We start from the raw sequence: 24,764 nt of genomic DNA on the forward strand, positions 1-24,764 counted from the left end.
TCAGGTATAATACAAGGATGTTCACTTCACCACTTTTATTCAACACAGTATTGGAGGCTGCAGCCAGAATAGTTAGGCAAGAAAAAGAAATAAAAGGCATTCAAATTGGAAAGGAAGAAGCAATACTGTCACTGTTTGCAGATGACATGAAAATAGCTAGGAAACTGTAGACTCCATCACATACTAATAGAACTAATAAATGATTTCAGTAATACTACAGGATACAAAATCAATTAAAAAATCTATTGTGTTTAATAACAAGCTATCAAAAAGAGAAACTGAAGAAAATAATCCCATTTACAACTGCATAAAAATAGAAAAATACCTAGGAGTAAATTTAACCAACAAGGTGAAATACGTGTATACTGAAAACTACAAGACATTAGCAAAAGAAATTGAAAAGGACACAAATAAGTGGAAAGATGAAAGCCTGAAAGAATCACTATTGTTAAAATGGCAATACTATCCAAAGCAATCTACAAATTCAATGCAGTAGGTATCAAAATTCTAATGGCATTTCTCAACATAAATAAAACACACAAACAAAAAAATCCTAAAATTTGTATGGAACTGAACAGTCAAAGCAATCTTGAGAAAGAACAAAGCTGGAGGCACCATGCTCCCTAACTTCCAAGTATATTATAAGGCTATTATTACATGCAAACAGTAAAGTTTTATTGGCATAAAATCAGACTTAGATCCATAGAACAGAACAAAGAGCCCAGAAATAAACCCACATATATATGGTCAATTAATTTATGACAAACAAACCAAGAATATACAATGGGGAAAGAGTTTCTTCAATAAATGATGTTGGGTAAACTGGACAGTCACATGCAAGAGAATGAAGCTAGACCACTATCTTCAGTTCAGTTCAGTTCAGTTGCTCAGTCGTGTCCGACCACCACTATCTTACACCATTCACAAAGTTAACTCAAAATGGATTAAAGACTTGAACATAAGACCTGAAACCATAAAACTCCTTGAAGAAAACATAGGCAGTAAGCTCCTTGATATAGGTCTTGGTGATAAGATTTTGAGTCTGCACCAAAAGCAAAAATAAAAAAAGTAAAAGCAGCAAAAGGGAAAATACAAAGTGGGACTGCATCAAACTAAAAAGCTTCTGCACAGCAAAGGAAACCATCAACAACATGAAAAAGGCAACCTACTGAATGGGAGAAAATATTTGTGCATTAGTAACTGACAGAGGGTTGATACTCAAAACATAGAATGAACTTACACAATTCAAAATCAAAAAGACACAAATCATCCAATGAAAAAATGGGCAAAAGATCCAAATAGACATTTTTCGAAAGGAGACATACAGATAACTAACAGAGACATGAAAAGATGGTCAACATCACTAATCATCAGGGAAATGAAAATCAAAACCACAAAGAAAGAGCAACTCAAACCTTGGAGAACGGCTAGTATCAAAAAGATAACAAATAACAAGTGTTGGCAAGGATGCAGACAAAAGGGAAACCTTGTACACTGTTTGTAAACACTTAAGTTAGTGCAACCATTATGGAAAATAATACAAGAGATTCCTCAAAAAATTAAAAATAGAACTACCATACAATCTAGTAATTTCACTTCTGGGTATTTATCTGAAGAAAATAAAAAAAACACTAATTCAAAAAGATACATGCATCCTCATGTTCACTGTAGAATTATTTATAATACAAAGATGTGGAAACAACCTCAGTATTTACTGATGAATGAATGGATAAATTAACATGGGATATGTGTGTATATACAAAGAATATTATTCAGCCATAAAAAACAAAAAAGTTGCCACCTGCCACAGCACGGGTAGACCTTGAAGGCATTACACTAAATGAAGTAATTCAGACAAAGAAAGACAGATACTCAAATACTGTCTCATCTCCCTTACATGTAGAATCTACAAAAACAAACAAAAAATAAGCTCATAATAAACAAAACACATTGGTGGCTACAAGAGGCAAAGCTTAGATCAGAGGATGGAAGAAATGAGTGATCGGTGTTTTGTTTTAATAAATTGATTTAAAAAAATTTAAATGCTTTCTTCAACAAATACATAAGAAACATATTTATTAGGTTGGTGCAAAAGTAACTGCGGTTTTGCATTGTTGAACTTTGCCATTTGATATTGGAAGGCATTCTTAAATGTGATTTTTATACATCATTTTAATGCACATTTCTCACTTTATATTTCTTTGCTAATGACTTACTACTTGCTGTTTATTTTATATTTATTTTAGTCTATGGAAATGATGTTAGACAAAACACAAATTTGAACAATCTTCTTATTCGAGTTCCAAATGGGTTGTAAAGCCGTGGAGACAATTTGCAACATCAACAACACATTTGGTCCAGTAATTGCTAATGTACTTACAATGCAGTGGCGGTTCAAGAAGTTTTGCAAAGAAGATAAGAACTTTAAAAATGAGGAGCACAGTGACCAGCAATAAGAAGCTGACAATGACCAACTGAGAGGATCGTCGGAGCTGATCCTCTTACAACTAGATGAGAAACTGCCAAAGAACTCAATGTTGACCATTCTACAGTCATCTGGCATTTGAAGCATATTGGAAAGGTGAAAAAGTTTGATAAGTGGGCACCTCGTGAGCTGACCACAAATCAAAAAAAACGCAACAACTATGTACTATTTCTTGATCTGATTGTGACGTGCAACACAAGGTGGATTTCACACAACCAGAGACAACCAGCTGATTGACTGGACCACAAAGAAGTCCCAAAGCACTTTCCAAAGCCAGACACACCAAAAAAAAGGGTCATGGTCACTGTTTGTTGGTCTGCAGCCCATCTAATCCACTACAGCTTTCTGAATCCTGGCAAAACCATTCCATCTACAAGTATGCTCTGCAAATTGATGAGATGCACCAAAAGTGCCACATCTGCAGCCAACACTGGTCAACAGAAAGGCCCCAATTTTTCTCCACGACAATGCCCCACCGCACATCACATAACCAACACTTCAAAAGTTGAATGAATTGATGAGGCTTGTCTCATCTGCGATATTCAGCTGACCTCTTGCCAACTACCACTTTTTCAAGCATCTCAACAGCTTTTTTCAGGGAAAACGCTTTCACAACTAGCAGGAGGCAGAAAATGCTTTCCAAGAGTGCATGAAATCCCAAGGCACAGATTTTTATGCTACAGGAATAAACTTATTTCTTATTGGGAAAAATGTGCTGATTATAATGGTTCCCGTTTTGATTAATAAAGATGTGTTTGAGCCTAGTTATAATGATTTAAAATTCATGGTCTGAAACCACAACTACGTTTGCACCAACCTAATAAAAGGCAAAGTGAAAATATCAATAAGAGCAGCAAATTGTCTGCATTACCTCTTTGTGTTTCAAATCCAACTGACTCCTGAGAGCCTTAAGTTCCCGTTCACGGATGTCCAAGCAAGTTTCTAGAGCGTGTGTCTGTCCTTCCCATTCAGATTTTTTATGAGCTACCATTATGTCAATCTGTTTCATGAGCTCCTGCAGTTCTGCTTCACAGGATGTCAAAAATCCCCTATAAATTAAGAACAGACCCTTAAGAACACAGAACATATCTCCAAGTGGCTTTTCATCTTTCACATGTAAAAATAGAGCAAATGTAAACCTACCTAAGGTGGAACAATGTCAACAAATAATCATAAGTAAAAAACAGGATCTCTGAGCTTTTCCCTTTAAGGCACATAAGATGATCACCTATTCCACAGAACAGTCTTCCTCCAGCAGCCAACCTAAAGCCTACATCATATGGCCAAACACAGAATGATGTTGGAAGTCTGGTTTGGGAGTGAGACTTCCACAACCAACAACTATCTCACCTTTAACATTTTAGGTAAGCTTTCTGAAGAATCCAGGCAAGCATATGTCATATTCTCTGCTAGCCAAGCAAATAAAAAGCTTTGGAAACAAGTAGGAAAATGACAATACAACTTTAAGAACTGTCTTAAGAAATTCATCCTTGAGCCAAATTTATTTCAACTACTTCTTTCTGACTTATTATTAGCAACTTACTACAGTCTATCTTCCTGTAAACTTACTGATGTCCTTCGATATTTCAGGAGATGTCAGATATTACAAAGGTAAAAACACAAGTGAACACAAATGTATTGGATTCAAAGAGGTTTCCAGGAATGGCCACAGAGAGATAACTACTAAGGCTTAAATACTTTAAAAAAAAAAAATCATTTGCTCTTAGTGTCACAAAATTCTTTTGTTTTTTAAAAGTCGAAAATTTAAAGTGGGCTGACAGAAAGTATCCAGCTTCATACTGCTGAGATGAGGGAAACACCCCAAGGAGAGATGCTGTCCACAAACATGACATGGATCAGCCTAGATTTTGTTCACATTTCTGCTTCTGTACCCAAAGCACAAAATGGTCAGAGGCGTAACTCAGACATGCTTTTTAAACTCAGTGAGAGACTTAGGGTCAAAAGCAAACTTACCCATCATGCCCCCGATTTTGTATTCCTTCCAACAAAGCCTCCATCGCCAAATCTCCTTTGTTTTGGCAACTGGGAAAGCAAAAAAGTCAGTCAGGAGAAAACTCATTTTTTACATCATAACATTCCAACTTACAAACTTAAGAATGTGAATGAAAGCATACAAATAACAATGGGAAAAGGCAGCACTCCATAGGATAACTGTAGAAGAGTCAAGGAATATCTCTTTAAGGAATAGTAGAACCAAACACACTTCAAAATAACTTAAAATGAGCTGCACTGCCATTGACACTTCCCTGCATGACTAAAATCAAATACCTTATTGTGGCCTCCCTACTTTCTCACATAAGAGTAGGTCTGGGTGGAAGTGGGGTGCTAGCAGCAGAGGGACACAGACACTAACAAAACAAGAGGTCAGAGGGAAAGTGAGCTTTTTTAAAGAGATAAGGTTAAAAGATTAAATATTATGCGCTTGAAGTTATTGGTCCATCATGGGAGCTCCTATTCAACTCTAGATGACAGGCCCATGAAGCTCCTAGAACAGCTTCCATCCCCTAAGAGGCGACTACTGACCTCCTTCCTCTGCACTTCGTTGTTCTTAGTCCTTAACAGGTCATTTCACTGGACATCACACTGGAAATGTCTTTTTTTCACATCCTTTTCCCTTACTATTCAACCCTCAAGGGTAGAAAACCAGTTTTATTTATACCTGCAGCTCCAGGGCTTAGTGTGGCATTTCAACCCGATCTGTGCTGAATGCTTTTGGCTGGCTTATCTCAATTCCCCGCCCTCTTTTACCTAGCTCCCTATACAAACTGGTCTATAGCTGGAGAACTGCAGAGAAGAATCTAGCAGAGAAAGAAGGAAAGGGAGACAGAACAGACTATTACAGAAAGAGAACTACACACCATAAAGAAAGGCAGATGAGACGAGAAGTTCAGTTCAGTCGCTCAGTCGTGTCCGACTCTGTGCGACCCCATGAATCGCAGCACGCCAGGCCTTCCTGTCCATCACCAGCTCCTGGAGTCTACCCAACCCATGCCCATCGAGTCAGTGATGCCATCCAACCATCGCATCCTCTGTCGTCCCCTTCTCCTCCTGCCCCCAATCCTTCCCAGCATCAGGGTCTTTTCCAATGAGTCAGCTCTTCGCATCAGGTGGCCAAAGTATTAGAGTTTCAGCTTCAACATCAGTCCTTCCAATGAACACGCAGGACTGATCTCCTTTAGGATGGACTGGTTGGATCTTCTTGCAGTCCAAGGGACTCTCAAGAGTCTTCTCCAACACCACAGTTTAAAAGCATCAGTTCTTCGGCACTCAGCTTTCTTCACCATCCAACTCTCACATCCATACATGACCACTGGAAAAACCATAGCCTTGACTAGACGGACCTTTGTTGACAAAGTAATGTCTCTGCTTTTTAATATGCTATCTAGGTTGGTCATAACTTTCCTTTCAAGGAGTAAGCGTCTTTTAATTTCATGGCTGCAAGCACCATCTGCAGTGATTTCGGAGCCCAGAAAAATAGTCTGACACTGTTTCCACTGTTTCCCCATCTATTTGCCATGAAGGGATGGGACCAGATGCCATGATCTTAGTTTTCTGAATGTTGAGCTTTAAGCCAACTTTTTCACTCTCTTCTTTCACTTTCATCAAGAGGCTCTTTAGTTCTTCACTTTCTGCCATAAGGGTGGTGTCATTTGCATATCTGAGGTTATTGATATTTCTCCCGGCAATCTTGATTCCAGCTTGTGCTTCCTCCAGCCCAGCGTTTCTCATTATGTACTCTGCATATAAGTTAAAATAAGCAGGGTGACAATATACAGCCTTGACGCACTCCTTTTCCTATTTGGAACCAGTCTGTTGTCCCATGTCCAGTTCTAACTGTTGCTTCCTGACCGCCCTTAAATTTGGATATGCCAATGAATAGTAACTGCTGTAGGTTTCTCACTTATCACAAATCTTCAGAACGTTCATCAGTGTCAAACCACTACTCATTCCTGAAGAACTGCTTTTTTCCTTCAACATTCAGAGGCTCAACTCTAAATCATCTTCAAATTATATTGCTCTAAGAGAACTCCTCTACTCAATAAAGAAATCAGTGTTATACTAACCACTAGATATACAATATTGAAATTGAAATAGCCCCTTTCAAGGAATTAATAATCCAGTATGGGAAAGAAAAAAAATTAACTAAAATGTTCCCCCAAAGTGATAAATACAGTGGTAGAGGCATGCATAGGGTGTCCTGGAGACACAAGAAAATAAGAAGACTGGAAAATACAACCACTGCACATTATCTGCACCTATTTCTAAAGTTACTATCAGGAGTATTAAATAACTATTCATGCATAAATATGGCAGAGAGGATTTCTTTCTGGTTGGTTTATCATTTGTATTATGCCAACATTAGACAAAACAAAAAGTTAAAGGTTTTCATGTTCTAGTCCATTGTCTTTCAAACAATGATACAGTCAATTACAACAAGACAAAGATTCTGCTTTGCTCCACTGCAGGGAACTGAATGGCAGTACACAGTTCAGACAGTACTATGTAGATGAAGATCCAGATACAGTCTTACTCTGCAACTAACTAGCTTTGTGTCCTTCGACTTCAGTTTCTTTCTTTATAAAGGGGCATGACCTTTATAAAGGTCTCCAAAATTTCTTCCAGTTTTAAAGGGATTCTAATGGTCAAACACATACATATTGTAAGTACCATACTCTTGACAACTCTACATGGATATTTAGATTTAGTAACATAATACACAACATATTTTCTGGATGACATTATTTAGTAATTAGCAATATTTATTTTGTTGTTGTTCAGTTGCTAAGTCGTATCTGACACCATGGACTATAGCACGCCAAGCTCCTCTGTCCTCCACTAGATTCAGGAGTTACTCAAATTCATGTCCAGTGAGAAACTAAAAGTCACTGAATGCTCAACTGTTCTGCCTTGTCTATAATGTCTAATTCAATCTTCATAACAATCATAAAAGATACATACTATCATTTTGAGGAAACCAAGGTTTGAAAGGTTAACTTGACTATGGTAAACTACAAACCACAGTCCCAGGACTCAAACCCCAGGCAGTGTGACTCCTAAGCTCCAGCCAATATGTGATCTTTATATATTTTACAGTATTCCAGATCTTAAAAATACATCAGCATATCTTCTTTTGATTTAATATCTTCCTGATATAAACAAAATGAAACCAAATTGAAAAGTGTGGACACAGGAAGAAATACAAACTGAACTATGACATCACCACCATGGACACCAGAGGGCAGTAGCACAATAGTGAAAATAGCCCATTTCAGAAATTAAAATCATGGTCTAAGTCTAAGACAATGAGATCTGTTTTAAACAAAAGGTGGGGGTGATGTAGGGAAGATAAGCAACATTTGCTATAGAAAATAATCTAATATATAATGTTTTTTAAAAAATACTTTCACCATCTTCTTGAGCAGCTAACAAACACCATCCCTCCTCTTTCCTGCTGCTGCTCCTGCTGCTAAGTCGCTTCAGTCGTGTCTGACTCTGTGCGACCCCATGGATGGCAGCTCACCAGGCTCCGTCGTCCCTAGGATTGTCCAGGCAAGAGTACTGGAGTGGGGTGCCATTGCCTTCTCCGCCTCTTTCCTGAGGATCAGGTAAATAGCAAGAACTCAGATTTTCTATGGACTTTTCTGAGTTTCTCGCAGCTATATCACAGACTCCTTTCCTAAAGGATCTGACCCTCATTCAGCTGTATACAGTACATTACTTTACTTTCCTTTTTGGCCTGTTTCATGCAATAATTATGTAAAGTTTATTCTTTGTCCAAAATAAATAAAATTTTAAGTATTATGTTGGTGCAAAAGTAATTATGGTTTTGCATTGTCGAACTTTGCCGTTTGATGTTGGAATACATTTTTTATATAAATGTGGTTACGGTATACATCATTTTAATGCAAATTTCTAACTTTATATTTTTTTGCTAATGACTTATTACTTGCTATTTATTTTATATTTATTTTAGACTAGGGAAATGATGTTAGTCAAAAAGTAAATTTGAACAATTTCCTTGAGTTCAAAGTGGGTCATAAAGTAGCAGAGACAACTCACAACATCAACAATGCATTTGGCCCAGGAACTGCTAATGAATGTACTGTTCAATTCCCACTTTTTTGCAAAGCAGATGAGAGGCCTGAAAATGAGAAGCGTAGTGGCCAGCCATCAGAAGTTGACAACAATCAAGTGAAAGGATCACTGAAGCTGATCCTCTTACAACTACAGAAGAAGTTGCTGAAGAACTCAACATCGACCATTCTATAGTCATTTGGCATTTGAAGCAAATTGGAAAGGTGAAAAAGCTCGGTAAGTGGGGGCCTCATAAGCTGATTGCAACTCAAAAAAAAAAAAAATCGTCATTCTGAAGTGTCATCTTCCCTTATTGTACGCAACAACAATGAACCATTTCTCTATCAGACTGTGACATGCGATGAAAACTGGATGTTATAGGACAACTGGCGATCACCACCTCAGGGGTTGGACTGAAATGCAGCTCCAAAGCACTTCCCAAAGCCAAACTTGCACCAGAAACAGGTCATGATCACTGTTTGGTGGTCTGCTGCCTGTCTGATCCACTACAGCTTTCTTAATCCCAGTGAAACCATAAAGTATGCTAAGCAAACTGATGAGATGCATCAAAAACTGCAATGCCTGCAGCTGGCACTAGTCGGCAGAAAGGGCCCAATTCTTCTCCACGACAACTCCTGACCACATGTCGCCCAACCAACACTTCAAAAGTTGAATTAACTGGGCTACAAAGTTTTGCCTCATCCACCATATTCACCTGACTCACCGACTACCACATCTTCAAGCATCTTGACAACTTTTTGCAGGGAAAATGCTTCCACAATCAGCACAGTGGCAGAAAATGCTTTCCATGAGTTCATGGAATCCCAAGGCACGGATTTTTATGCTACAGGGATAAACAAACTTACTTGTTGTTGGCAAAAAAATGTTGACTGTAATGGTTCCTATTTTGATTGGGCTTCCCAGGTGGCGCTAGTGGTAAAGAAACTGCAGGCCAATGGAGGAGACAGAAGAGACATGGGTTCAATCCTAGGGTGGGGAAGATCCTCTGGAGAAGGGAATGGCAATCCACTCCAGTGGACTGGAGAATCCTGAGGACAGAGGAGCGTGGCAGGCTACAGTCCATGGGGTCGCAGAGAGTCAAACATGACTGAGCAACTTAACACGCTATTTTGATTAATAAAGATGCACTTGAGCCTAGTTATAATGATTTAAAATTCACAGTCTGAAACTGTAATTATGTTTGCACCAACCTAATAATTAGTTTGATAATCTGTCACTCCTTGCCATTAACATAAAATGTTAAAGTAGTTAAATGGAAACTTTGTAGCTCTATAACTGGTACAGGACAAGCTTAGTCATTTCAGCATTTAGACCAAGACATCAACAAACAAAAGTTATAATTAAAAATCTCCGTTGGAATGAAGACTGTTTTAAATCAGAGAAATCTAGAATAAGGTGGTTAAAGGAAATAAAGGCTTTTTCATCAAGTCTGGAAAGCTGGGAAAACATACTTTAAATCTTAGAGAAAAAGAATCCAAAGAGGGTATCTAATAATGGGCAAATCTTTGAAATTTATTAACATATTGGAATTTAAGAGCTAGAAAGGACCAGAAGGCCTCCAATTTAGCTTCTTCACTTTATAGATCAGGAAAATATCCAGAGGTATGTGCCTGAGATTAAATTATTCACAAAATGGGACACAGAAAATAAATCTAGTTGGAATTATGAATTAATCCTAAGAGAAAGAATATGTCTATTTATCAAGTCTCATTTTAAAGGAGGATTACAACACTTTGTCCCTTAACTGCCTTAGTGTTACTGTGATTATAAAGATCTATGGCTGTGTCAGATATACTATGACTAAAAAACTGTACCTGCTCCAATAAATAATCAGTATCATTTACAAATGCCCGAAGGGTTCCTACTTAAACTTAAGGGAAAAAATTATCAGATAAAGGATCAAAGAAACCTTCCAAAATAAAAGTGAAATTTTAAAACACGGTCTAAATTATGACTCCAAATTCAGAAAGAATAAGGGCAAAGACTAAGAAGTCTTTAGTAGATGAAAATACAATTTTACATGGTAAAAATGCTGTAAGAAAAGCTGAACGATAAATGACAGCAATACTTAAAAGTTTTATCACAAAGGGTTAATTATCCAAACACATAAAGAGCTTCTAAAAACTGAAGGGAAAAAAGAAATCTATAGAAAAATAGCAGAAGATATGAACAAAGAGTTCACAGAAAAAGAAATCCAAATGACCTTAAACATATGAAAAGATGCTCAACCCTGTTCACAGTAAGAGAAATATAAGCTACATGTTATGCATACTTGTCAAAATACATTAAGCATGTAAAATTATATATAGATATATAATATATAGAGCATTTGTTCTTACATAAGGATAAGCCCCAAACTGGTAAATATGATACCTATAAGAAAGGGAAATAGTCAGGGAGGAGAAAACAGGAAGCTAAACTTGTCAGGATGGACCTTAACGGGTACTTGTTTTATAGGCACCATGCCAAAGAATGCTCAAACTACCGCACAATTGCACTCATCTCACATGCTAGCAAAGTAATGCTCAAAATTCTCCAAGCTAGGCTTCAGCAATACGTGAACCGTGAACTTCCAGATGTTCAAGCTGGTTTTAGAAAAGGCAGAGGAACCAGAGATCAAATTGCCAACATCCAATGGATCACTGAAAAAGCAAGAGAGTTCCAGAAAAACATCTATTTCTGCTTTATTGACTATGCCAAAGCCTTTGACTGGGTGGATCACAATAAACTGTGGAAAATTTTGAAAGAGATGGGAATACCAGACCACCTGACCTGCCTCTTGAGAAACCTGTATGCAGGTCAGGAAGCAACAGTTAGAACTGGACATGGAACAACAGACTGGTTCCAAATAGGAAAAGGAGTATGTCAAGAGTGTATATTGTCACCCTGCTTATTTAACTTATATGCAGAGTACATCATGAGAAACACTGGGCTGGAGGAAGCACAAGCTGGAATCAAGATTGCCGGGAGAAATATCAATAACCTCAGATATGCAGATGACACCACCCTTATGGCAGAAAGTAAAGAACTACAGAGCCTCTTGATGAAAGTGAAAGAAGAGAGTGAAAAAGTTGGCTTAAAGCTCAACATTCAGAAAACTAAGATCATGGCATCCGGTCCCATCACTTCATGGCAAATAGAAGGGGAAACAGTGGAAACAGTGGCTGACTTTATTTTTCTAGGCTCCAAAATCACTGGCAGATGGTGCTTGCAGCCATGAAATTAAAAGACGCTTACTCCTTGAAAGGAAAGTTATGACCAACCTAGATAGCATATTAAAAAGCAGAGACACTATTTTGCCAACAAAGGTCCGTCTAGTCAAGGATATGGTTTTTCCAGTGGTCATGTATGGATGCAAGAGTTGGACTATAAAGAAAGCTGAGTGCAGAAGACTTGATGCTTTTGAACTGTGGTGTTGGAGAAGACTCTTGAGAGTCTCTTGGACTGCAAGGAGATCCAACCAGTCCATCCTAAAGGAGATCAGTCCTGGGTGTTCATTGGAAGGACAGATGTTGAAGCTGAAACTCCAATACTTTGGCCACCTGATGCGAAGAGCTGACTCACTGGAAAAGACCCTCATGCTGGGAAAGATTGAGGGCAGGAGAAGAAGGGGACGACAGAGGATGAGATGGTTGGATGGCATTACCGACTCAATGGACATGGGTTTGGGTGTACTCCGGGAGTTGGTGATGGACAGGGAGGCCTGGCGTGCTGCGGTTCATGGGGTCGCAAAGAGTCGGACATGACTGAGCAACTGAACTGATGCCAATGTTTTACTTATAATGAAACAAATCCAAATGAAGTTAAAAAAAAGCAGTATTGAGAATTACTGGAAACAAAATGAAATAAACAATTAACTAGATACCAAGTTGGCATCCTTACCATGTAACAAATTGCTTCATATGCTTTGAAAACACAACAAATTTATTGTACATATTTCAAGTGGGGTAGGTACTAAGGACAAAAAAGTACTACAAAGAAATCCTGAACACCATTCAGGAAACAGTTAACAGTAAATTTGGTATCCTTGATTTCAAAAATTACATACAGGAAAAAAGTAACTATGTTAATAAGCAAAAGAGAAAAAGATATAAAAAATATAAAACCAAGTGTTTTTAAAAAGCTATGAAATTAAATTGGCAATATCAATGTGAATTCTGTATGTTTCTTGTTTTAAAAATGTACCTATTTCCTAACTTTGGCTACTGTAAATCCTAAAACCAATGACCAACCTAGTAGCAAGAGTACCTCTAGCACCCAGACTTGTCTCTCAAATCACCTCAAGGAACCAGGGCTTCTTGGTGGCCAGAAATATATAAGTGAGCCAGGAACTTGTTTTAGAATAAAATAAGGAGACTCTCAAAGACAACCACTGGTCATATCAAAGTGGACAGGAGCCAACTTAAACAGGCTGCCACTTGCCAACAACTTGAGTATGAAAAAAAAAAAAAAAAAGACTGCAATAGGTTAGAACAGTTTAAATATATTCAAATCTATAAGTTCATGATGATTAAAAAAAAAGAAAATCCTCATTGTTACCTTTGAAGGTTGCTAGGCCACCAACTCATTACTGTGCTCTGAAAATAGAGGGAAAGAATTAAGCATTTTTCTTGCTTTTCCTGTACAAACTGTATTTCAAATAGCTGGTGGGGTAATCAAACAGCTGGTGAGTTAAAAAGTTCTTCATAAAAAGTTTCCAGCTAATAAATACTGAGGAATGATGGAATCAGAAAATCACTGTATTGCAGGCCCTAATGCAATAATGGATATAAGCAATTTAAATCCATGAAAGTATCTCACCATTAAGTGAATGGTTCATGGATAATTTCATGATGAATGGATTGGGCTGACAATACCTGAACCCACGCTGCTCAATCTTAACATTAAGAAAGAGAAACTCAGAAATAACGTGCCTCACTGAAGTATTTTGCACCAACAATGAAATCTTCCTCTGCCTCCTTCCCCAAAAAAGTTAAGGTTGAATCTGATCAAGCTTCTAGATCAGTGCTGTTCAACAGAATTTTATGCAATTACGAAGACACTTTATATATGCAGCATTCGAAGAGTAGCTATTTGGCATGTGTGACTATTAGACACTTGAAATGTGGCCAATGCAACTAGAAAACTGAAGTTTTTAGTTTTACTTAATTTTAATTCATTTAAACAGCCACAGGTGGCTGACACCTACCATATGGACCGTGCAAGTCTAGATCTCACTACCAATTTATTCCCTTTAAAGTGGACAAGTTAAAAGATGGCATCTGGATGCAATCAACTAAATCTAGAACATTAAGGGGAAAAAGGGAGGCAACAAAATTGTAACGTTAAAAAAGATTGAGGAACTTCCCTGGCGGTCCAGTGGTTAAGACTCTGCCTTCTAGTGCAGGGGGTTGTTGGTCCCATCCCTGGTCGGGGAGCTAAACTCCCACATGCCAAGCGGCCAAAAAACCAAAACATAAAACAGAAGTAATATTGTACATCAAAACAAAGCAAAAAATTCTTCAAAAAAACAGAAAATACTGAAAAAGTATATCAACTCAATGCAACACACAAATCTCTATGGAATTTTAATCCAAACAAGCTGATTTTAAAAACACATGTATGGGACAGGTGGGAAAATCTGAATCCAGACTGAATACTGACAATGTTGTTCAGTCACTAAGTCATGTCCAACTCTTTCCAACCCCATGGACTACAACACGCTAGGCTTCCCTGTCCTTCACTATCTCCTGGAGTTTGCTCAAACTTAAATCCAATGAGTCAGTGATGCCATCCAACCATATGCCATCCAACCATCTCATCCTCTTCCATTGCCCACTTCTCTTCCTGCCCTCAATCTTTCCCAGCATCAGGGTATATAGGATTTTTACTAATTTTCATAGATGTGATGACAAAACTGTGGTTTTGTAAAGCTAAAAACACAATCTGAGTTCCTGAAGAAAAAAAATTAAAGTAACACAGAAACCAAAAATTCAATTCCTGAAACCCAGGTCAGTGTCGGTTTTAGCTGAATTTTAAATCAAGCTGACATACATTTAAAAGTAGGAAGCTCTAATAAAGCTGACTACTGATGCTGTTACCATCCAATATCACTGCTATGTTAACTGAGAACCGGAAGGGCCAAGCAAAGTTGTTCTACCTTTTAACGGGAGACAAGTGGCATCAATACAATTAATACATACAACAACTACAATAATTGTTAAAACCTGAATCTACATCCATTTTAAAGAGTAGTGTAACTGAATGTTTATAAATATCTAGCCCATTTTAATTTCAGTCGTTCTTACTATACTGATCACTGATGATATAGTCAAAGGCAAGAAGCTCAAGATAAAAACCTAATGATACTACATTTCAAATAAGAAAATACATACCCTTTATTATATCATTAAGCTACAGCTCTTTCACTTTTCACTTTCATGCATTGGAGAAGGAAATGACAACCCACTCCAGTGTTCTTGCCTGGAGAATCCCAGGGACAGGGGAGCCGGGTGGGCTGCCGTCTATGGGGTCGCACAGAGTCGGACACGACTGAAGCGACTTAGCAGCAGCAGCAGCATTGACCAGAGTAGTTTTCCTTAAGCCTTACAAACGGTTCCTTAAACCAGTCTTAACATTTTTTTTCTTCCTTTAATAAAACAGTACTGTAGGATTTGTGCCCTGTAGTTATACATTCCCCACATGCTTGCATTTAACTATTTTCTAGATACGAAGGGGAAACCATAAGGATCATTAACTACACGTTACCTTCAAGTATTTCTATATTGATCATGCTGCTGCTGCTGCTAAGTCGCTTCAGTCGTGTCCGACTCTGTGCGACCCCATAGATGGCAGCCCACCAGGCTTCCCTGTCCCTGGGATTCTCCAGGCAAGAACACTGGAGTGGGTTGCCATGTCCTTCTCCAATGCATGAAAGTGAGAGTGAAGTCGTGTCCTACACTTAGCGACCCCATGGACTGCAGCCTACCAGGCTCCTCTGTCCATGGGATTTACCAGGTAAGAGTACTGGAGTGGGTTGCCATTGCCTTCTCCAACTCTGCGCAATACGTGTGCTTTAACTAGTCGCTGTAAATGAACACGAGTCGGTGACAGCAAGCTCACTTTTACTCTCTGATGTTGTAAGAGACTTAAAAACTGCATTATGAGCCTAGGTTTACTGCCTTCAAATATGTTCATGACTATAGTGTTCTATGGACCCATCCCTTTTGTTCTCTCACTTTATTATTTATTTTGCATCCCTGATTTTTTTTTAATAAATTTATTTATTTTAGTTGGGGGCTAATTACTTTACAATATTGTAGTGGTTTTTGCCATACATTGACATGAATCAGCCATGAGTTTACATGTGTTCCCCATCCTGAACCCCCCTCCACCTCCCTCCCCATCCCATCCCTCTGGGTCATCCCATTGCCCCAGCCCTGAGCATGTCTCATGCATTGAACCTGGAACGGTGTTCTGTTTCACATATGATAATATACATGTTTCAATGCTATTCTCCCAGAACGTCCCACCCTCACCTTATTTCTGATTTCTATGGAGCATCCCTGATTTCTATGAAGTAGGTTCAGGGCTCCCCAAATTCAGTCCTTCATGATTTCTGCCACATTACCGTACCTCTGGAATTAACATTAAGGTTTTTAAGTCAATTATTTTTTAAAACTTGCGGAATTTCCCACCCATAAATGAACCGCTATCACCTGCCGTCAGTGACCTAAGTCGCAACAAGGCTAGGAAGCTAACCAGATGAGGCAGCCCAGGCGGGACGGCTGGGCCGGGGGTACCGCCCCAGAAGTGGCAGACTGGCTCGCTGCTAACTCCGCTGGGAGAAGAGGAGCAGCTCGCCCACTCCGCCGGCCGGCCTCCGGGGAAAGGCTGACCACCTGGCTGGCCGGGACTGCGCGCCGTGGGAGGCCATATCTGGCTTCGCGGGTCTGCGAAGCGTTCGCGGCGAGGAGGTGGGGCGGGGCGCCGGGGCGGAGCCGGGCCGGCGGAGGCGAGCCTGGAGGCCAGCGGGCGGCTGAGGAAGTCGGCCCCCGGCCATTCTGCAGCTCAGTCCGCGGCCCCACTGCAGCCAGGGCTGCCTCCGGTCCCGGACACGGGCACCCGTCGCCTGTTGGACTTTCACACATGCGGTTACAGGCCTGCCACGAGCGCGCCCCCGAGTCTTCCCGCCGTTACCTCTGGACGGGGGCGCGCACGCGCGTCACCGCCAACCTGACGTCCAGTCACGGTCGTCGGAACGTTCGTTCCGCCTACTGCTCCCTCACTTTTGATTGAAGCAACGTCCTCCTCGACTCCCCCTCCGCCCCGCCAAATGGGCTCACCAACATCCGGGGATCGGAGAGTAGGGCGTATCGGTCACGTGACTTCTGGGGGCGTGGTCCGGCGGCGGCCGCGCTGGGCCAGCGCTGGTAAAGGTTTCCCGCGCCCTGGCTTAGGCAGTGTAGGAGAGGAGCGCGTTCGGGTTTTTGCCGAGCCTATCGGCCGAGGCAGTGTAGAAGAGGGGCGCGTTCGGGTTTTTGCCGAGTCTTTCGGCCGAGGTCGTTGTCCTCACCTCATCCTCATAACTGCCTCCCTTACCGCACGTCGGGAGGGTAGAAAGGGACTTACGCGGCGGCCCTGAGCTTTCCTCACTTCCGCATTTGGTATAGCCTGCCTCGGGCCGGAAGCCCAGGCAGTGGGTCGGGATCCCACGCCTGTACGGACGGTGGTGGCCCGAGAGGGTCATTTTTAGCGAGGGAAAAGGCATTCCAGGTTTGCTCTTTCAACTACAAGTTTACGGAGCTCTAAAACAGAGGTGAATAAAACTCGCCCTGTCCCGGAGAAACGCACGCACCGCTTGTCTGGGAAGACCCTGTAACGGGCAATGGAACAAGCTCCTGATGGGGACCATTCACTGCGCCCAGGGAAATATGGGACCTGCGGAGGGGCGGGTACCGCGTTCTTCTTGGGGCTTAGAGAAAGCTTCCTGCAGGAGGCGACCTGGAAGCTAAGTTGTTTAGAGTGACTGGGGGTTAGCTGAGGCAAAAAGGAAGAAGACAGAACATTCCAAGCTTTGGGACAGTCACGTGTGTAAGAAAAATTTTGTTCAGGAAAGTGGTAACGGTTCATTATGGGGACTGGCAAGTGCCTGGGACGGTGGCTATGGCCTGGTCATTGCCCGCCTTGTGCTTTCCACGCTTCCAGCCCCTGAAGAGTGAAGGCACCTGAGCGCCTAACTCTGGAAATGAGATGTTGGCCCCGATGAGCTGACACCCAGCTTTGAGTTTGGAAGGAAAAGTAGGTGTTCGTGATGGGGCAAAGAGACCTTTAGGTGCAAAGGCTGGAAAGTATGACAGGTTAGATGTATTCTAAGGAAGAACAGGTGAAAAACGATTTGAAGCCAAATTGGAGGAAAACATGCTGCGTCATTAATAAGAAATTTATGCACAGCAATTGGAAACAATAATGCTTGAACGGTCAGTTACAAAGCCAACTTAACTTGCCTAGTGAATCATAAAAACAAGGAACCATTCAAGGGCAGAATGCATGCTGACGCTGAGTGATCCGAGAAAACTTTACCAAAATATGGTATCTATGTGTGACTAGGAAGATCAGCTGGGAGGTACTATGATGTTATAAAGAAACTGTAATCTAATCCAGGTGAGATGAGTCTTTCCCTGGATGATCCTATGTCAAAACATCCACACTAGAAAGCCTAGAGAATCCTAGTGCTGGATTACATCATCTTTTCATTCTTCATGTTTCTCTCTTTGGTTTACAGGTCCCATCCGACAAGATCAAAGCTGCAAGAGAATGGACAGTGAGGTACAGAGAGATGGAAGGATCTTGGATTTGATTGACGATGCTTGGCGAGAAGACAAGCTGCCTTATGAGGATGTTGCAATACCACTGGTAGGCTGTAATGTGTGCTGAGGGTGATGGGTTAAAGGTCTGATCTGGTAGACCCTAGTAGCTGTAGGTTATCAATGGACAAATAAACTAATTAAAGTCAAAGAAATCAAAACTATGGAGTCCTCTGACTATAGAAACCTCTGGAGAGCGTTTAGCTCAACTTTGTATTTGAAGAGAAGTGTAGTTCAGATTGCTGAGGTGACCAGCTCAATTAGAGGTCATATGAGAACTAGAACTGAGTCGTCTGAGCCATGTTCTGTCCGCCGCACCAAAGGTAGTAAAGAATTTAATGCACACCATCAGGAGGAACAAGAAGCAGTGCTATATGCACTTAATTTCTCTACCTGTGGCCTGTCATTTTTAGAAACTCACAGTTTCGGAACACATACCTATTCTAGGTTCCCTGGAAAATATTCAGAAGAGACCTGGCTTTTCTTCTTTTACATTTAGATCATCAGGCTCTTTTCTTTCCTAATCTCTGGAAAATTCTCTTGCCAGGAGTTTGTTAAGCCTCACGTCATAAGATCTAAACGTTTTGCTTGAATAAATGCTTACTAAAAATTCAGTTTATGTCATAGAGGCCTAACAAGAAGAACAAGGACTGTTTTTACCAAGAGATGTTGATTAAATAGAGCTTGCAAGCAGGTGATCTGCTGCTTCCATATATGTTTTTATTTAAGAATAAGAGGTAATGTGTTCAAGGAGTAATACACATAACAGATAATAAGTGACAGCTTACTTCAAGTTTAGAAAAATAATCAAAAGAGCGTACTAAGAATTATAGCTCCACTTTCATTGAATACCTGTTTTGTGCCATGGACTGAGGTTGAAACCTGACGTATTTTATCTATATCCTTAAAAGAACCTTCGGGGGTGATGATGTTGTCCCCACTGTACAGGAGGAAAATAGCATCAAAGAGGGGATGTTGCCCAAAGGTTGGTAGCTGATAAGCTGGACTTCACACTGAGGTCTGTGAGGCTCCAGATCCTGTCCTGTGGACTTTTGTTGTTTCTTTCATTCCACAAGCAATTCTTTGAACCCTATTGTGTGCCTTAAGATTAGGTAAACATAAGGACGTTTTCTGCCCCTCTGAGTCTAGAAAGGCAACATATATCAAAAAATAATTGTAATAGTAAGTGTTCTGAGTGGAGGTCATGAGCAGCTATGTAGTCTAAGAAGTGACTACTTGCCTGGTGGGCATTAGAAAGGGCTTCAGGAGGAAAATCACATTTAAGCTGGTTGTAGGGGAGGAACAGAGGGTTAGTGAGGGTGGACAAGCAGTGGGAACAGATGTGCAAAAGTTTTGAATGGCTTTGGGAGATGGTAAGGTATTCAGTGTGGATGGAGAATATATCTGTCGTAAGTAAGAAGAAAAGTTGGTCTTGGAACTTGTTTTGAGAGGAGCATTTGATACCAAGTTTACCCCTCATCCTGAGGAGTGAGGATCCTCAAAAAGTAGAGATCTGCCATGTTCAAAAATACTAGAAACTCGGTTCAGCAGCATTATTAGAGAATGTCTGCCAAGGAGAAAGGAGCCAGTGACAGAGCAGAGAGGCCAGTTAGGAAGCTAATGCAGTGTCTAGACAAAGGAGGAGGGCCTAAACAAAGGCAAGAAAGTGCAGAGGGATTGCTGAATGCTGAACGTGCTAACAGCAGGATTTGGGGACCATTTGTGTGGATGGGGTTGAGGGAGAGGGAAATTTCTATGCTGACTTCCAAGTTGTAGCCTGGCCCTGTTGCTAATCCATGTGTTTTCCCCGGGGCAATGTATGTGTCAGTTAGCTTTTGCTGCTGCCTAACAGATATCCCCAAAATATAGTGACTTAAAACAATAGCTGTTTATGTCATGATTTTGTCACTCAGCTGAGTCTTCTTGTCTTTGCCAGCATGGTTGATCCCTGCTGGACTTAGCGGTGGTTTGCAGTGGGCCAGCAGGCTGGCTGGTGGCTAAGTAATTCTGGAGGCTTTGACATGTCTCACTGTTAGGCTGTCAGCTGGAATGAAGAGCTAACTAGGCCACAGTCTCATTATCCAGCAGATTAGCCCAGACTTCACATAGTCATTTTCAGATTCTAAGAGCAAGGTGAGAGGAAACTGCAAGGCCTGGAGCCTAGACACAGAAGTCACATGACCAACCCCAATGGAGGGTTGGGGAAATAATCTCTGACTTTTCATAGGAGTAGCTGCAAAGAATTGTGGCCATTTTTTGATACTTTGTGTTTGTTTTCCTGGTACATAGGCAATTTTATATGTTGGCATTTGTTGCAAGAGACAATAGTGACCAAATTAAAGACATGATTATTTTAGAATGAGATGAAATTAAGTAATTGATTAACCAAGGACTCATTTATGCTTTGTCAGCTATAAGTAGTTATTGAAACCAAATTTTCTCTTTGAGTGCATTATTGCTTTACAGTAAATGATAGTTCCTTTCAATTTGTACAAGTATGTTTGAATCTGAGTTTTACCTTTGTAGAGTAAGATGTATGTGATTCAGATAAACTTGTACATCTTACAATTAAATCATTTTATTCATATTGAATGTCATTTTGAAGGAAAAAGTTATTATATTCATATACTGCAAGTTGGAGTCCAGTGGAAAATCCTGTCTGGATATTGAGTAACAGTTTGCTCCCCTTAAAAAAAAAGGCTAAATTAAGATAAATGAAAAGAAATATATTGGTATCAGAGAATTCTAGTACTAAGCAGAATTCTGATAGTAATAAATTTAAATACAAGGAAACTATCAAAAAATTCTCAACCACACCACAAAAAACTGGTGAACTATGCAAGATGATGGACGTGTTACCTAGCCTTATTGCAATAATCGTTTCACAATATATACATGTATCAAATCATCATGTTGTACACCTGAAACTTACACAATGTTATATGTAAATTAAATCTCAGTAAACCTGGAAATACATAAGGACACTACCCCAGATTCTACACTAAGTGTGGCCCATGGCTTACCATTTTCAGACAATTGTGGGTAAGCTATGTTGCTTTTTGTTGCCCTGCTCCACCACTAGAGGGAAGTCTCTTCTATTGTGTTACGTTTCCGTGCTCCCCACTTAACCTCCATTATATAACACAGGCACGTTGGATACAGGATTGTTTTGAATACCTTTCTCGTGCTTAAGGAATATGCCAGCAGATGTGGCATTCTATAAAGCAGCCTCCCCGCTCCACCCCCTCCAAAAGATTTAGTGCTGGCTGTTTTCATTGTTCCTAGCCACTAGTGAGGATGGCAAGTAGTCCATGCCCTGGACATCCCATGCATTGCTGGGCACCTGACCTGCATTACCTCATTTAGCCCTCACAGAAGTTGTGTGAGGTGATGACTACTTTTTTCTCTCATTGCTGAAAAGGAATCAGAGCCTCCGAAGGTCTGAATACCTTGCCCGAGTAACCCAGGAGATGGTGGAGTCATGGGCTAGGATCCCAGTGGCTCCAGGAATCCTGTGTGTTTAGCCTTCTGCCACAGTGCCTCCCATACAAGCCTCAGAGTCATGATGACGTTGTTCTGACTGGAGGCGGATGGGGCACGGTTGATCAAGACTTGTGATTTTTCCTCACTTTTTTTGATTCTAGCTCTTTCTGTAGGATATATTTCTATACTACCTGTTTCAGGAACTCACAGGTTTTAATTCTAAGTGTTCTTGAGTTTTAAGGGGTTTGTTAATGCAAAGTAAGCCATCCTTCTGAATGTCCTTTGTACCTTTTCAGAATGAGCTCCCTGAACCTGAACAGGACAATGGAGGCACCACAGAATCTGTTAAAGAACAAGAGATGAAGTGGACCGACTTGGCCTTACAATACCTCCATGAGAATGTTCCCCCCATAGGAAACTGACACCAGGCTCCTTATTCATCGACACATTTTTTTTTTAAATACAGATACAAAACATTTTCTTTCTGTCTCCTAACTTAAATCTTTTAGTGATAGATCAACACTCAAAAATGTACAACTAATTTTGTGGCAGCAAAATGCAATGGGAAAATACTCAATCGGGTTGAGAAGCTGATTGCAATTTCTTAGGGATGTAGAACATCTGGCCCTTTGAACCTAAAATTCTTCATTGACTAGCTTGCATTTGAACATGATTCATTAAACATTTGCCTTTAATTTTGATTTTGCTTTACTGTCAGAATTCATCACTTCCCAACTACTTATATGTGTCCTATGACACAGGTGATTGAGGATATGAGAGGGAAAGGTGAAGAAAGACGAAGTCAGACATCAGAATGAACTTTTCATATCCCTCCATTCTGAGAATCATCTGAGTGGGTATGTGTGGAGTCTGTAGATGTTGTGGATACATAGCCTGGTCACTGACTACTGGGATTCCTAAAATTCCCCATGAAATTTTCAAAACTTCGGATAAATTTACAAATTAAAAGCTATCTTGACAATTAACTTTTCCTCTCCCTACAACTTTCTCTGGTGCCTCAGGGAAGGTGAGATGGACCACTAGTTTTATCCAGTAACAGGATTCTTTATTTTCTCAAAGCCCTTTAAGTTATAACGGAAGCACTGTGGAGTCAGTATTTTGTTACACATTTGAGTAAGAACTTGCATTTTGAATAACACATTGATGGACATTTATTTGCCAGAATTATTTGCCTCTGTTATGTGGTATCACTCTTGTTCTCTCTCCAGATTGTAAACTCTGTGGGGAGAGGCCCTGGTTTTAACATCTGTACTTCTCATCATAAAACTGGAAACACTGAATAATTGAAATCTCTCTTCTCATCATTTTTAACTGGATCATTTTATTTACATACCTTTTAAGAATAAGAAGTATACCACAAAACAAATGAGCTGATTTTAGGGTTTCAATCAGAAACATGGTTGTAACAACTCACCTGTCATCCAGACACACCCAGGCTGATGGGGTCCGTGGGTATCAGTGACTTGCCTAGAAGTCATCTCAGAATAGAGGCCTCAACTCACCAGTCCCTCAATAACCAAAGACAGCTCAGCAGAAAAGAAAATTACGATGTTCAGAAAAATCATACCAAGAGAAAACAAAGTTTTTCAAAAAATTACCTAAAATTCCACAGTTCTTCCACATTCTAGTTAACTGAGGGCTTTACTACAATTTTACTTGTGGTATATAATACCCAAGACACTGACATCTGGAAATCCAGCCTTGCTTGTGGGCCCAGCGTTTCCCAGGAGTATTGGTAGACCAGTCTCATAGTATGAGACTTGTAAAATAGACAGTTCTTGGTTTATCTGCTTGGTTGTGACCCTCAACTGAGAACTGCTCCCACAACACATTTGTGACCTGTGATATGGTGGCAGAACAGTAGCTCATTGTATGAGGAATTAGGTGAGCAATTCTGGGCCAAATTGTCCACTGCAGCTTTAGAATCTGCCCACCTACGCCTGGCTGGATGATGGGCACAAGAGATGCTAGGCTGCCCATGTAGGGTGCCTCCGTAACTACAGGTGCTGAAATACCCAAGGAGGAAGGTGTCTGCAGAGGGAGGCTGAAGGGCTGTGTCCGTGTCGCTTTCCTGTGGTTCCTGTGCCTTGGCTACTGTGGCTTTCCAGTTCAGTGTGTGTGTACTGCTCTCTGTGGGAGGCACCTCACTAAGTACTGGTAATGGCGGTGAACAAATAAGTATGGCTTCTGCCTTCATTTAGTGAGGGAACAGTATTAAACCAATAAGCATACGAATCTATGATTTTAAATTGTGACACATACTAGGAAGAAAAAGGATGTCCCTTTGGTTCCTAGAAGCAAAATCAGAAGCGGTTTCTTCTGCAAGGAGTTAATATTGAGATTAAGCTCCCTGGAGAAGCCTGTGAGGGAAGCAGGGTAGGGTCGGGGAAGAACCTGAGCAAAGAAGGGCTTCAGCTGGAGTCTGGCCTCTGCCTCATTCCCAGGAGCTACAGAGCGTGATGTCACGAGAGTCTCCCCACCTTGAGGCAGGGTCCTAGGCCTTTGTCCCCAGTATCTGGTGTTCAGTCATCTGCTCTGCCCTCTTGGGCCTCCCTGGTGGCTCAGATGGTAACGAATCTGCCTGCGATGCAGGAGACCCAGGTTCAATCCCTGGGAAGGGAAGATCCCCCAGAAAAAGGAATGGCAACCCACTCCAGTATTCTTGCCTGGAGAATTCCACGGACAGAGGAACCTGTCAGGCTGCAGTCCATGGGGTCACAAAGAGTCGGACATGACTGAGGGACTAACCAAGGAGGGCATAACCAGGCATTGCTAGGGGACAGGACTCTCCAAGGAATAGTGTAGCTCTTGGC

The 24,764-nt window shown here is 40.7% G+C and overlaps 2 protein-coding genes across 55 annotated transcripts in view; one reads left to right on the plus strand and one right to left on the minus strand.

Moving 5' to 3' along the window:
- The window catches only part of CEP63 (centrosomal protein 63), an 86,682-nt gene extending 69,440 nt beyond the window's left edge, over positions 1-17,242 (minus strand). For 3 of the 50 annotated variants that reach the window (XM_081569744.1, XM_081569709.1, XM_081569733.1), the window contains exons 1-5: positions 16,927-17,242; positions 16,120-16,218; positions 13,142-13,179; positions 4,460-4,528; positions 3,357-3,534 (exon numbers count right to left, since the gene is read on the minus strand). In XM_081569744.1, the coding sequence (XP_081425870.1) occupies positions 3,357-3,534; positions 4,460-4,528; positions 13,142-13,170 (276 nt within the window). In that variant the 5' untranslated portion in view covers positions 13,171-13,179; positions 16,120-16,218; positions 16,927-17,242. Of the gene's footprint in view, positions 1-3,356; positions 3,535-4,459; positions 4,529-5,364; positions 6,244-13,141; positions 13,180-16,119; positions 16,219-16,299; positions 16,755-16,780 lie in introns of those variants that run through there. The other 47 variants (XM_081569747.1, XM_081569710.1, XM_081569734.1 and 44 more) reach the window with 21 other exon arrangements.
- On the plus strand, positions 16,974-23,231 carry ANAPC13 (anaphase promoting complex subunit 13). Of its 5 annotated transcripts, none has more exons than XM_081569757.1 (3): positions 16,974-17,881; positions 18,366-18,496; positions 22,227-23,231. In XM_081569757.1, exons 2-3 carry the CDS (start codon positions 18,398-18,400, stop codon positions 22,350-22,352), a joined length of 225 nt encoding a protein of 74 aa, XP_081425883.1. In that variant the 5' UTR covers positions 16,974-17,881; positions 18,366-18,397; the 3' UTR covers positions 22,353-23,231. The 5 variants fall into 5 exon arrangements, with proteins under 5 accessions (XP_081425883.1, XP_081425881.1, XP_081425880.1 ...); XM_081569755.1 differs by having other exon boundaries at positions 16,974-17,399; XM_081569754.1 differs by having other exon boundaries at positions 16,974-17,013.
- Positions 23,232-24,764: the final 1,533 nt, after the last annotated feature.

Source organism: Giraffa tippelskirchi, chromosome 2, assembly GCF_054371585.1.
Source record: "Giraffa tippelskirchi isolate mGirTip1 chromosome 2, T2T-mGirTip1v1.2.pri, whole genome shotgun sequence".
Classification (NCBI taxonomy): domain Eukaryota; kingdom Metazoa; phylum Chordata; class Mammalia; order Artiodactyla; family Giraffidae; genus Giraffa; species Giraffa tippelskirchi.